This window comes from Pongo abelii, chromosome 9 (assembly GCF_028885655.2).
Source record: "Pongo abelii isolate AG06213 chromosome 9, NHGRI_mPonAbe1-v2.0_pri, whole genome shotgun sequence".
NCBI classification, from domain to species: Eukaryota; Metazoa; Chordata; class Mammalia; order Primates; family Hominidae; genus Pongo; species Pongo abelii.
Genome location: NC_071994.2, coordinates 74,659,787 through 74,672,517, shown reverse-complemented (window position 1 = coordinate 74,672,517; position 12,731 = coordinate 74,659,787). Strand labels below are relative to the sequence as shown.

Genomic DNA, 12,731 nt, shown 5'->3' with positions numbered 1-12,731 from the left:
TTCCCTAAAGCAGGCTCCACCCTCCCCTGACCTCCCTGGCTGGTGGCTTGGACACAGCCCTGGCCTGTTGGCCCCTTAGGACTAGGGTCCTGGTCTGACCCCACAGTGCAGAGGTCTGGGAATTAGAAGCCCTGGTTCTCCAGCAGCAGTTCTCTAACTGTCGGCTATGGAGTCCAGGCCTCCAGGGCACTGGTAGGTTATTGGCGGGTTGGTGCAGATTCCAGTGTCCAGGAGGGGTGAGCTGGCCTGGGGGGCCTATGTACAGAAGATAGGAGGGTGATAAACACAGGCTGGGTGGGATTACAGGGAGCTGGGAATACCTAGCTGAGAATCCCCACATCCTAGGCACTTTCCCCACACTTGAAATTGGCTGGAGGGGGAACCAGAAGTTAGGTGGGGTTGGGGAGGGACAGGAGCCAGCACCCTGCCTCCACCTCCGGGCAGTGCCTCTGCTGGGGGGTAGGAACCTGTCCTGGGAGTGGTGAGAGGCCTGAGCGGGGAGCTGGATTCTCCAGTGAAACTGGCACTCCCTCCTCTCAGGGGAGGGGAGGGGGCTGTCCCTGGCTGCTCAGCAGGTAGCCCATCTGGCTGTGGGTGGAAAAGAAGACTCAGGCTTTGTGGATAAAAGAGACAGCCCTGGGGTCAGGCACTTATCTCAACCCTCGTCATTTCCTCTGCCGGACATGGCTGGGTGAGTGGGGTCATTGCACAGAGGGAAGGAACAGGCCAGGGCCAATGCATACCAGGCCCTACAGGAGAGTCAGGCACATGGGTGACCCCGCCACACCCTGGGCTGCAGTCAGCCCCTCATAGAGGCCCAGACACACACCACAGTCACTGCCGGAGATGGCCACACCTAGACCATCACACCACACACAGACCCAGTCTCCCCAGGTGACACTCAGGCCCAGCTGCAGGCGCAGCTAAGAGGGAAGACCCTGCAGGGCACAGGGACATGTGGGACAACCAGACACCCTGCTTCGGCCACACCACAAGCCTCCACACACCAGGTGCAGCTCGTCACCCCTACGGTCAACCCAAGGAGAGCCAGAGATTCCAGCAGTCGTGGGCAGGTATCCAGTGCCCAGGCGAGAAGAGGGGGACACCAGCAGGGAACCCAGAACCTCCTCCATGCCAGACTGTGCCCTCCTCCCAGCTCACAGAAGGAGTGCCTCAGGCTGTTTATTTCCTAGCAGAGACTAGCAGGGATGGGTGTCTCATCCCCCTCCCCCTCCCAGTCCCCACCACACGATTCTGAAGCTGCCAAATCAAATCAGCCCCTGCACCCGCGCCAGGCTGGCATGGCGGCCAGCAGCTGACGGGAACGAAGCCAGGCTCAGAATATCCCACCGCCTGTCCGATGCCTGAGTAGGCTTGTTGGGTGGGGGTGGGGAGGGGCAGGAGCCTGGCAGCCAGGCCCTGGGCAGTGCCCCTCAGAGAGGCTGGGGGTTTGGAATGCCGCGGGGTGGTCGGCTTCTGGAGAATGAGTGAGCAGGTCTCTGTTGTGTCTCCAGGCTGCTGTGGCAGTGTCTCCACCGCCAGCATTCCGGGAGCTGTGGAAGTGGTGCTGGTAGGATACAGGTTGGGGGTCTGATCCCAGTCCAGGTGACTGGGCGCCAGGCTGGGGTAGGGGCTCCCACGTGGGCTCACATTCATTTGAGACTCACAGCACCCGGGCTGGAAGCCCCTTGGTTGTCTGTGAGTAAAGGCCCAACTCACTGTGGAGGCCCAGTGACTGTGTGAGGTGGACATTACGGATCCCGTTTTACAGATGGGGAAACTGAGGCTTAGAGAGGGCTAGCAGAGCTCCCTGGAGAGAAGCAGAAGTGGAGGAGGCCTCAGAAAGAGTAAAGAGGTGGTTATTTCCACGCCTTAGGAGCCCTAGGTGGAAAGAAGGAATATGGCTCTGTTCTCAGAGTCAAGGAACAGAGAATATGGCAGAGCCAGAGGTGCCCATGGGAAGCAGAGAACAAGGAGGGAGTCTGGGGAGAGAGCAGGGTGCAAGCAGGCAAGGCTCCCTGGAGGAGGGGGCCATCCATGGGCTTGCTGGGGGCTAATGGGAGGACAGTCTGGGGAGAAGGGGAGAAGGCCTGGCTGGCCTCAGCCCCTGACCTTCTTGTCTCTGCAGCCAGCCTGGACCCCCTTGCAAAGGAGCCAGGACCCCCAGGGAGTAGAGACGACCGACTGGAGGTGAGAGCTCAGTGGAGGGAGAAGTGGGTGGGCTTGAGGGGGTGGGGCACAGACTGAAGATCAGTCTGAGTGGTGCCCTCCCCCTTGGGAGGACGGGGAGGCTGGAGTCACATCCCAGCCTCAGTCCTCCAGACTAGGACCACCCCCATATCAAGACCATCTCCCCTCACCCTATATATCCCCAGTCTGGAAGTCCTCCCATGAGGATTCCTCCTCCCAACTCACCTGGGGAGTCACTACAGACTCCTCTCTTGTCCTCCCCGCCCTCACCCAACAATTCCCTGTTGATTCTCTGCCCTGAGTATTTCCCGAGTTCCTCTCCTCTCCATTCTGCCGCCTGCTTGGGTCCAGGCCTCCTCAACTCTCCCCTGGGACACTCACTGGCTGCTTGCTTTCAGTTTCCCCCATCATCCACGTGGCCACCAGGAGGATCTTTCTTATGCACAGACCTGAACTTGTCACTTTCTTGCCCCAAAATCCTCCATACTCCCCGTCCCCATTCCCCCTCCACAACCCCAGCCTGGCAATCGTCCCCCTTCATCCATTCCTGCCTTCCCCAAACTGCTCCTGCTGGCCTCTTCCCCCCTCAGCTTCCTAAATCCTTCGGGGATCAGCTCTAGCCTCCTCTCCTCTGGGAAGTCCTCTCTACCCCTTGACCATGGGACCAAGCTCGCTCCTGCTCCCTCCTCTGAGCTCTCCTGCCCTGGCAGTCAGATGCCAGGGTGCTCTGCTGTCTGTCGCCCACCGTGCTGTGCCACGAGCACCCTGTTTTCTCCATCACGTGACTCTGTATGTGTGTCTGCCTTGTCTTCTCTGCCCTGTGAGCTCCTTGAGCCTGGGGACTGTGCTTTCTTCATTCCTGAACCTTCTACCACCCTTGGATGGGTACCGGTGCAGGGCTCAGCCAGCACATTTCCTGCCCTGCGAGGGGTGCCATCCCCACCCCCCGACCATGCCTTCCTTCCCTGTGACGGGTGCCTCATAGGACTCTTCAGTGCTCAAAGGGGACTTGACGAGCAAACAAGGTGGGCTGCTGATGTTGAAGATCGGCACAGAGGAGGGTGTGTGTGTGTGTGTGAGAGAGAGAGAGAGAGAACTGGACCCACAGCCAGAACAGAGTCTTCCCAGGCCCGGCTGAGAGGGAGAGGAAGATGATGCTTGTATCAGCCCTCCTGTGCGCCAGGAGCCTTTGACACCCACCTTGTTTAATTCTTACAACACCCCCATGAGGTAGGGGCTGCTATTATTCCTGTTTCACATTTGGGGAAGCTGAGGCCCAGAGGGATCATTCAGCAAGTGAGTTGGGACAGAGCTAAGACTGGAGCCTAGATGTGTCTCAGGCTTAAGGCTCACTCTTTCTCAGCCCCTGAGTAAGATGGGAAAGAAGGTGCCCACACAGGGCCTGGTGCACAGTAGGGGCTCAGCACAGGTTCCTGCTGGGACACAGGGCCAATACCTGAGAATGTGCCTCCAAGTGGGGCTGGGCCCTGCTGCTGGGAGCTGGCAAAAGGAGCTGGGAGGGGAGGGCCTGGAAAGCCATATTATTAATTTATTTACTGCCATGGCATTCCCCATGGGGCGGGGCTCCCCCCAGAGCTGGGACAGATGGTGTTCCTGGGAGCCTGCAGTGTCTCAGCAGCCTCGTCCACCCGCCAGGAAAGACTGGATTTGTCATCCACCCAGGGAGCCACAAGAGGAGGGGGCTTTGGCGAAGCTGAGACCCTCCTGGGCAACGGGGGCTGTGCCCCGAGGGAAGGAGTATGGCTCCAGGCTCCCTGCTATGCCTCTGGGGCAGCCCCCGCTGCCTAGGCCATCGGCCTGCCCTCTGCAGGTTCAAGTTCTGCTCTTTGTCCAGCTCCACCGGCCTCATCCTTCCCATGAGGCTTCCCTGGGTCGGCCCCACCTGCTCCTATCCCTGTATTCTCTCTGCCTTTCCTTGAGCTGGGTCCTGCTGCCTCTTCCCTCTGACCGAGGATCTGGAGCCATGAGCTCCTCAGCCCTCAGCTCTGTCCTGACCCCATCCCCATACTCATCCCCAAAAGAGTTAGTGTCTGCCTGGACTCTTGGCAGGGCCTGCTGGATTTCTGGGTCCTGCCAGCACCCCACCCGAGTGCCTAGGCCTATACTCAGCACTGCTGGGAAGAGATGGGCTGCCTGAGGGGACGCTGCCAACATCGAGAGGGCAAGACTGGAGAGAGTGGGGACCCGAGGGCATTGCTCAGACCACAGGGGCAGCTGGAGGGAAAAGGGACTGAGAGCCTGAGGGGCCTCCTGTCAGGGTGGAGCTGGGAAGCCAAGATGGCCTCATATAGTGGACAAGCCACGGGGTCAGATGAGCACGGGTTCAAGTCCCAACTCCCTTGCTTCTTAGGTGTGTGGCCTTGTGCCTGTCACTTAACCAGCCTGAGCATCAGTCTCCTCACCTGCCAGGCAGGGATAAGAACGTCTATCATGGCCGGGAGCGGTGGCTCACGCCTGCAAACCCAGCACTTTGGGAGGCCGAGGCAGGTGGATCACAAGGTCAGGAGATCAAGACCATTCTGGCTAACATGGTGAAACCTGTCTCTACTAAAAATACAAAGAATTAGCCGATTGTGGTGGTGGGTGCCTGTAGTCCCAGCTACTTGGGAGGCTGAGGCAGGAGAATGGTGTGAACCCGGGAGGCAGAGCTTACAGTGAGCCGAGATTGCGCCACTGCACTCCAGCCTAGGCGACAGAGTGACACTCCATCTCAAAAAAAAAAAAAAAAAAAAAGAACCTCTATCATTCTTGGACATAATCACTGTTATTCGACATTACCACAATAGAGCTGTTGGGAGAAGTTACAAAGACTGTATGTGTGGGGTGCCTGGCGCAGGCCTGGCACATGGCAGATCCTTGGGGAGAGTTAGCCTCCTCCCTGTTTCCCTCAAGGATGACATCCTTAGAGCCAGGACTAGGCTGTACCCCTGTGAGACAGGGTGCTCCGCAGAGCTGGGCTGAGGCTTATGGAAGTTCTATGGGCATGGCACACTCTCCTGGCACTGGCTGGGCGGCAGCCAAGAAAGCAGAGCTGCCAGCACCCATCCCCACCCAGCAGGCGTGTGTTCAGCATACCCTCCTGGGATGGTTCCCTAGCCCCTGTGCCAGCAGCTGACTTGGAGGAGGGGCTCTTCCAGCTCAGCCTGGCATCCTCCTTCAGGGCCAGGCCTCCGCATCATTACTGTCTCTCTGAAAGCCAGGGCTGGGGCAGTTCAAGTTGGTGAATTGAGCACACTGAGTCAATGCTCTCTTTGTGATGGCTCTCAGGGCCCAGATGGGGGCTTGGGAGCCTTAGCTGGGGTGGGGGCATGGGGAGAGGCTGACGTGGATGCGGGCACTGGCGTCCACAATAAGTACTGAAATGCACTGCCCAACACCGGTTCCTCTATTGCTGCCCTTGGGACAAAGACCACACCCCTTGGCAGGGCATTGCTGGCCTTGCCTGCTGGATCCCCTCATGTCCCCTCATGTCCCCTCATGCCCTGAGACAGCCAGCGCTACAGCCACATTGTTGTGTTCACTCCCAGCACACAGCAGCTCCTCCTGCCTCCCTGCCTTTGCTCATACTGACCACCTGTCTGGAATACCTTTCCTTTCTTTCTCCACCTACGCTCTTTTCAAGGCCCAGATGAAATGTCACCTCCTTTGTGACGTTCCTCAGACTGGTCCCTCTACCTCAGTCTCCTCCCTTCCCTGGGCACTCACAGTCCCCATTTCCCTGAGCCCACAGCTGGGAAACCTGTTACCCCACGGGGTGCTGTGGGTAATGTATCCTTCCCCATGGGACTGTAAACACCCAGGAGGCAGAGGCTGAGACTGAGTCTCCTTTGTCTCTCTTGGGCCCATGTGGTGCCTGGTATAGGCCTGGTATACGGTAGGTGCTCAATAAATACTTCTTGAATGAACAAGAGTGGCCGTGAGTAGGGCTGGAGTAGTTCCAAGAAGGGGCACAGTTGGGTTGGGCGGTCTTGGAGACTTGGAGGAGGCAACCTTAGAACTTTGAAGGATGGAGAGGGTCAAGGGCACCGACCAAAGAAGCCAGAGACCAGCTAGGCAGTCAGAGAGGTCCGTGAGGTCAGCTTCTGACAGCAGCAGCTAAGGACAACCAGGACCAGAACAGGACTGGGAACAAGCCGATAGAGGAGCCTGAAGCAAGGGCTCAGCCCCAGAGGGGGCTGCAGGAGGCTGGCTCATGCTCAGAACCCGGCTCCAAAACACTCTGCCCATGAGTCCTGGGCTGAGGAAGGCTTGGTGCCAGAGTCAGGGTGAGGCTGAGGCCACCAGTGAATATGTGGGCCCAGCTGTGGGGGTAGCACTAGGCAGGGGCGGGAGCCAGGTTGCGGGGGGTATTGCCATTGCCGCTGCAGGTGGAGTAGGGCTTCACTGGGGAAGGAGCAGCTTGTGCGAGAGTGTGGGCAGGAGTGGGAGGGGAGAAGGCTCCGAGTATACGAGTACAGCTTACCAGCAAGGAGCCCTGGGGTGAGGCTGGAGGGGCCGCGCTGTAGGCAGCACTTTTCAGGCCCTTATCTAACATTCTCGAGTGAGTGCTCCTAACTGCCAGATGTGCTACTTCCTCCTGGATTCTGCACATCAGGAGCCAGTGGCCTCTACAATGCCCCATGGCCCCAAGGGAGTGGCTGCCAACAAGTTGGCCTTAGCATCTGGCATCCATGGGGGTCCTGAGGCCCTGTCATCTGTCTGTGCCCACCTGTCGGGCTGCACAAGCCCGGGGCGTGCAGGGACCTGGGACCAGGGAGGCGGTCTCAGCTGCCACTCTAGCCTGTCTCTCTGCCTGCCCATCCATTATCCACACCCCTGGCTGACTGAGTAAAGAGAGAGATGGGCATCGCAGGTCCTGCCATCAAAGAAGCCTAGTCCGAAGGAGGAGGCATCAAGCACGGGGGACTTATACCCAGAGAAGACGCATGCTGAGACCAGGACAGGCTTGCAGGCAGGCCTAGGCCCAGGGAGGGCCAGCCTCGTCGAGGGCCTGGAGTTGAGACTCAGGGAAAGGCAGGAGCTGGCTTAGAGGCGCAGGCAGGTCCAAGGCAGTGCCCAGGCCAGATGCTGCGGCCCCAGGCTGAGGTTCCTCCAGCCGGCCCCACCCCCCACCGTCCTGCCTGGCCTTTGGCTGTAAACACTGAGAGAACAAGTTCCGTTTCCCGGGAAATATTTATCTCAGGCTGTGTGAGGAGCGTGTGCACTGGCCTCCGTGTGTCCTTCCTGCAGACTGGCTGGGGCAGGAGGAGAGGGAGCTTGGCAGCGCCCTTGTTGGGGGCAGTCTGTGGGGCTAGGAGGGAAGGGCGTGCCAGAGGCCCCTGCCTAGAGCATGAGTTTGAGTGCTGGCTGAGGGAGAGGTGGGAGCGGATGGGAGAGAAGCCTGTTTTCTCCAAACCCCACAAATGCCCTCCACCTCTCTCATGTTCCTTTCTTCTTCCTAGTCCATCCTGTCTCCAGGTTCCGGCCTCCAGCCTGGTGTCCCCTCCTCAGACTGCCTTTTCCTCCTCCTCCTCCCTGTTTCCTGGCTCTCAGCCCCTTCGTCTGGGAAGTCTTCCTTAACTTTAAACCCTCGAACCCTTGTCCTCTGCCCTCCATCTCCCACTCCTCAGGCTTTCAGCAGCTTCACATGGAGCACTGGGCTGGTCCTGTCCACAGTTGTTCAGTTGCTGTAACAGCTTTGTGCAGGCTGCCCTGGAGCCCTGTTCTGGGAAGCACAGGCCTGGGCACCCTGGGGCTGGGGCGAGGCCCGGAGCTGATCTCCGCTATCCATCCCAGTAGAGCCAGCACCAGTGCAGACACATGGGGGATCCAGGTTGGTGGACCAGGGGAGGATGGAAAGTCCCATGGATCCAGCCAGAATGTTGGAGTGGGGAGGCAGAGGGCCCAGAGTTGCTGCTGGCTAGCTTCTGGGCTTAGGGGTGTGTATCCCAGACAGGCCAGGCCTGCCGGGGGCCCTGACAACAGGAAATCCTTGAAGGAACAAGCAGAGGCTGAGGACTCTGAGCACAACAACAGGAAACAGCCGTGACATGGGGCAACAGCCCTGGCGACTGTGCCCAGTGGGGTGGGGACGAGGGGCCGAGGGGCCGAGCTTGTGGGACCCAGGGTGATGCCAAGAGGGACACTGAGACACTGTGGGACAGGGGGCGTTCTGCACATGTGACATGGAGCTTATGACGTGTAATATCAAGTATGTGACCATGATCATAGGGTACTGTGTGGAGTGTGGGTGAGTCACTGAGTATGTGACACTGGGTGTGAGGCACTCCATGATAGCAGATGTGTACACAGTGGCTGTGCCACCAAGTGTGTAACACTGTGTGATATTGATTGTGTGATGCCGATACCAAGTGTGTGACATTGCACATTGCCTGCTACCACGTGTGTGACACTGAAAGTGACAGTGAGCACATGGAGGGTGTGTCTCCATGAGAATCAAATACAGAAACATGAGCAAATGATGCTGCAGTAGCAGGTATGGTCCTGAGTCTGTGGCTCGAGTGTCTGACACTGAATTGTGACATTGAGTGTGTCCCAAGCATATGATCTAGTGAGGCTGAGTGTGCAAAGAAAGGCATGACATGGAGTGATAGCAAGTGTGTGGAAGTGGGCGTGTGATGCTGTGTGATCTTTGGCCTGACATTACATGTGTGATGCTCTGTAATGGTTGTGACAGTATGCAATGTGCACACACAATGCTGTGTAGGACACTGTCATGGGAAGGCACCGATGGGTTCAGGCGGGAAAGTAACACCGTCCAAAGGATGGTTTTAAAAGATTGCTCTGGCCGGACACAGTGGCTCACACCTATAATCCCAGCACTTTGGGAGGCTGAGCCGGGTGGATCACCTGAGGTCAGGAGTTCAAGACCAGCCTGGTAAAACCCCGTCTCTACTAAAAATACAAAAATTAGCCAGGCATGGTGGCCGGCACCTGTAATCTCAGCTACTCGGGAGGTTGAGACAGGAGAATCACTTGAACCCAGGAGGCAGAGGTTGCAGTGAGCCAAGATTGAGCCATTGCACTCCAGCCTGGGTGACAAGTGAAATTCCATCTCAAAAAAAAAAAAGAAAAAGAAAAAGATTGCTCGGGCTGCAGAATATGTATGTATGCAAGTGTGCACGGTGTGTGGCAGGGGAGGGGAGATAAGTTAGGGGGAGGCAGAGAGGAGGTGGGCAGAGCAACTGGAGGCTCCTGCGGCTTCCCAGGCAGGAGATGGTGGTGCCTGTGCTAATGGAATGGCAGAAGAGTTAGAGATATGGAGCAACTTTGGAGATATTTGAAAGTAGAAATGACAGAACTTGCTGATAAATGAGAAGATGAGCAAGAGGGAAAACCAGAGAACAATTTCCAGGGTTCTGGCTTGAAGAACCAAGCGATGGATGGTGAACATGTTTCTGAGATGGGCAAAGGCAAGGGGGACGGTCAGCACTAGTGGGGTGGGAGGACAAGGAGGCAGAAATTGAGTGAGCTTGTTTTGGATGTGTTAAGGGAAGCATCCAAGTGAAGGTGTGCAGTGGGCAGCGGGGCCAGGCTGGGGATACATCTGGGAGTCGACAGGCATGGGGGGTTTGTTAAGGTCGTGGACCTGGCTGGGATAATGGAGAGAGGGAGCTTGGCAACAGAAGAGGTAGAGACTGAGGACCGAGCCTTAAACCCTGCATATTCCATTGTCTAGAGGCCGGGGAGGTGAGAAGGAGCAGCAATGAGACAGAGGAGGAGGGCCAGGGAGGCAGAGGAGACCAGGAGTGTGAAGCCAGAAGCCAAGGGAGGAAAGAGGCTCAAGTGGGAGGGAGGGACGGTGTGTGGATGGTGCTGGCCCACGGGTAAGATGGGAACCAGAAGATTGTGCTGTGCTGGGCCCTGTGGGTGAGTCAGGCTAATGGGAGCCATTTCAGTGATGGGCTGGAGCCAGAAGTCAGACTGGCCTGTGTAGGATGGTGAGGGAGGTGAAGACGTTAGCCTGGAGAGCCCTTTGGAGATGTTGGGCTGTGAGGGCTGCAGAGAAGGACATGGTCGCTGGAAAGGGGGACTACATTTTTTTATTATGGGTGATTTTAAGCAGACACAATACCAGAGAGAAGAATATAAGAAACTGCCATATACTCATCACCCCAGTTCAACAGTTGCTGGGATTTGGCCTCATTTCTTCCTCTCTTCCCCTCTACCTGTTCTTTCATTTTCCTTTGCTTAAGCTTAAAAATTTTAAAATTGTGGTAAAATATACATAACTTAAACTTCACCATCATAACCATTTCTAAGTGTACAGTTCAGTTGTGGTAGGTACATTCACACTGTTTTGCAACCAATCTCCAGAACTCTTTCATCTTCTCAAACTGAAACTCTGCACCTACTAAATGACAGCCCCCATCCTCCTCTGTCTCCAGCTCCTGGCACCCACCATTCTACTTTCTGTCGCTATGACTTGGACTACTCTAGATACCTCAAGTAATTGGAATAATGTAGTATTGTCTTTTTGTGACTGGCTTTTAAGTTTACTTAGCATAAAGTCCTCAAGTTTTACCCATGTTGCAGCATGCGACAGGATTTCCTTCGTTTTTATGGCCACATAATATTCCAGTGTATGGACAGATCACATCCATCCAACACCGGACACTTGGGTTGCATTCACATTTTAGCTATTGTGAATAATGCTGCTATGAACATAAGTGTACAAATATCTCTTCAAGATCTTGTTTCCAATTCTTTCAGATATATACCTAGAAGTACGCTTGCTGGATCATACAGTCATTCTATTTTTTGGTTTTTGAGGAACTGCCATACTGTTTTCTGTATCTTTTTACATTCCCACGGACAGTGTACAGGGGTTTCAGTTTCTCCACATCCTTGCCAACATGTGTTATTTTTTGTTCTTTTCATTTTTTTTTATTTTTTAATGGTAGCCATCCTAATGGGTGTGGGGTGACATTTCATTGTGGTTTTGATTTGCATTTCCCTAATGATTAGTGAAGTTGAGCATCTTTTCATGTGCTGGTTGGCCACTTGTATATCTTCTTTGGGAAAATGTTGATTCAAGTCCTTTGCCCATTTAAGACATTGGGTTGTTTGCTTTTTTGTTGTTATTGAATTGTAGGGGTTCTTTATATATTCCAGATATTACCTCTTTATCAGATAAAAGCTTTGCAAATATTTTTCTCCCATTTCATAGGTTGCTTCGCTGAAATATTTTAAAGCAAATCCCAGACATGATGTCATTTCACCAAAGGTAGACTTTTTTTTGGTAGGGGGAGCTTTCCAGTGAAGACTGAAAAACCTGCTAGACAAATTCTAAAATAGATGTAACGCTGGATTTTTGTTTTTTAAGGCTAGGAGGTCCTGGATGATGCTGAAATGTAACAGTGACCCAGAGCCAGTGTGGAACTGTGTCTGATGCTGCGTGAGGGTGACATGGTGGCTTTGGGAACATGGGTGCAACACTGAAGATATAGGAGACTCCGAGTGAGGTTGACAGTGAGAAATCACTGTGTGTGTGGCCCTGTGACACCCAGTGACATGGGACAGTGGGACGCTGTGGACCCTGAAGTGACTGTGTGTCACCGAGCAGGTGGGACCTGCTGTGTGAAGGCCACGGGGGTCATGCCTCCTTGTGTCATCCTGGTTGATGAGTGTGACACAGTGCAGGACTCTGCATGGGAGTGAGAGGGACTGAAGCTGTGCTATAGGTGACCGGGCTGCATGTGATTCAAGTGGGCTCAGCCCCAGTCTCAGTTGCTGAGCATGGGAGGGAGCATGGACATTGTAGGGTAGATGAGGAGAAACATCGAATGGGGACAGAAATGGTGTCTGTGCCCAGATGCGAGCTCCTCCCTTCTCTGAATACCCAGGAAGGCTTCCTGGAGGCAGGATGTGGCACTTCAGCAGGATGTCGTAGGTGCTGATTAAGAGCAGGGCCTGTGGTGTCAGACAGCCCTGTCTAGGCTCTGACATTCAGCAAGTCATTTTATCTCTTGAGCCTCAATTTCCTCAAGTATAAAATGGGAGCTCTTGGGAGGATTGCATGAAGAGGTGCTCCAATGCATGCAGTCTCTGGCACTTGGTAAATGCTCTATGGTCTCTTGGGGAGCAGCAACCTCAACACCTGCACCCCAGGTCCCCAAATAACAGGAGCACCAGTAGGAGCACAGTGAGAGTGCGCTGAGTGAGGCGTCCTCTTACACCCACAGCCGTCCTCTCTCCCTCTCCCCCACCTTCTGTCCCCTGCTCCGTGTTGTCAGCGATACCCCCTCCCGCCCACTCACTCCTGCCCCCTCCTCTCCCCTGCCGTCCTTACCACTGTCAGCCTCCAGCCCAGGCTCCTGCTGCCTCATTCAATTAGGCCAATGCAATTTGCTCAAGAAAAAGCCCCATAATTTGGTTAATCACACCAGTAGGGGACCTGGTCCCGGTCGGGAGGGTGGGGGTGGATAGGAGTCCATACCCACAGCTGAGGCACAGGTGTCAAAGTGCCTGTCTTTTGGGACCTTTACCCACTTCCTTGGGCTCCTTTCAGGAGCCAACAG

At 55.4% G+C, this 12,731-nt stretch overlaps 1 protein-coding gene and 1 non-coding gene across 8 annotated transcripts in view; one reads left to right on the top strand and one right to left on the bottom strand.

The window, feature by feature from the left end:
- The window catches only part of PDE2A (phosphodiesterase 2A), a 99,892-nt gene that overhangs the window by 40,842 nt on the left and 46,319 nt on the right, over positions 1 to 12,731 (top strand). For 2 of the 7 annotated variants that reach the window (XM_054525999.2, XM_024255368.3), the window contains one exon: positions 2,129 to 2,190. The exons of the other annotated variants lie outside the window; for them this stretch is intronic. In XM_054525999.2, coding sequence (XP_054381974.1) covers positions 2,129 to 2,190 — 62 coding nt within the window. The remainder of the gene's footprint in view (positions 1 to 2,128; positions 2,191 to 12,731) is intronic. 7 annotated transcript variants of the gene reach the window in all.
- Positions 11,458 to 11,519, bottom strand: LOC112135600 (U7 small nuclear RNA). The gene has a single exon (XR_002916861.1). It is a non-coding gene; the product is annotated as a U7 small nuclear RNA (small nuclear RNA).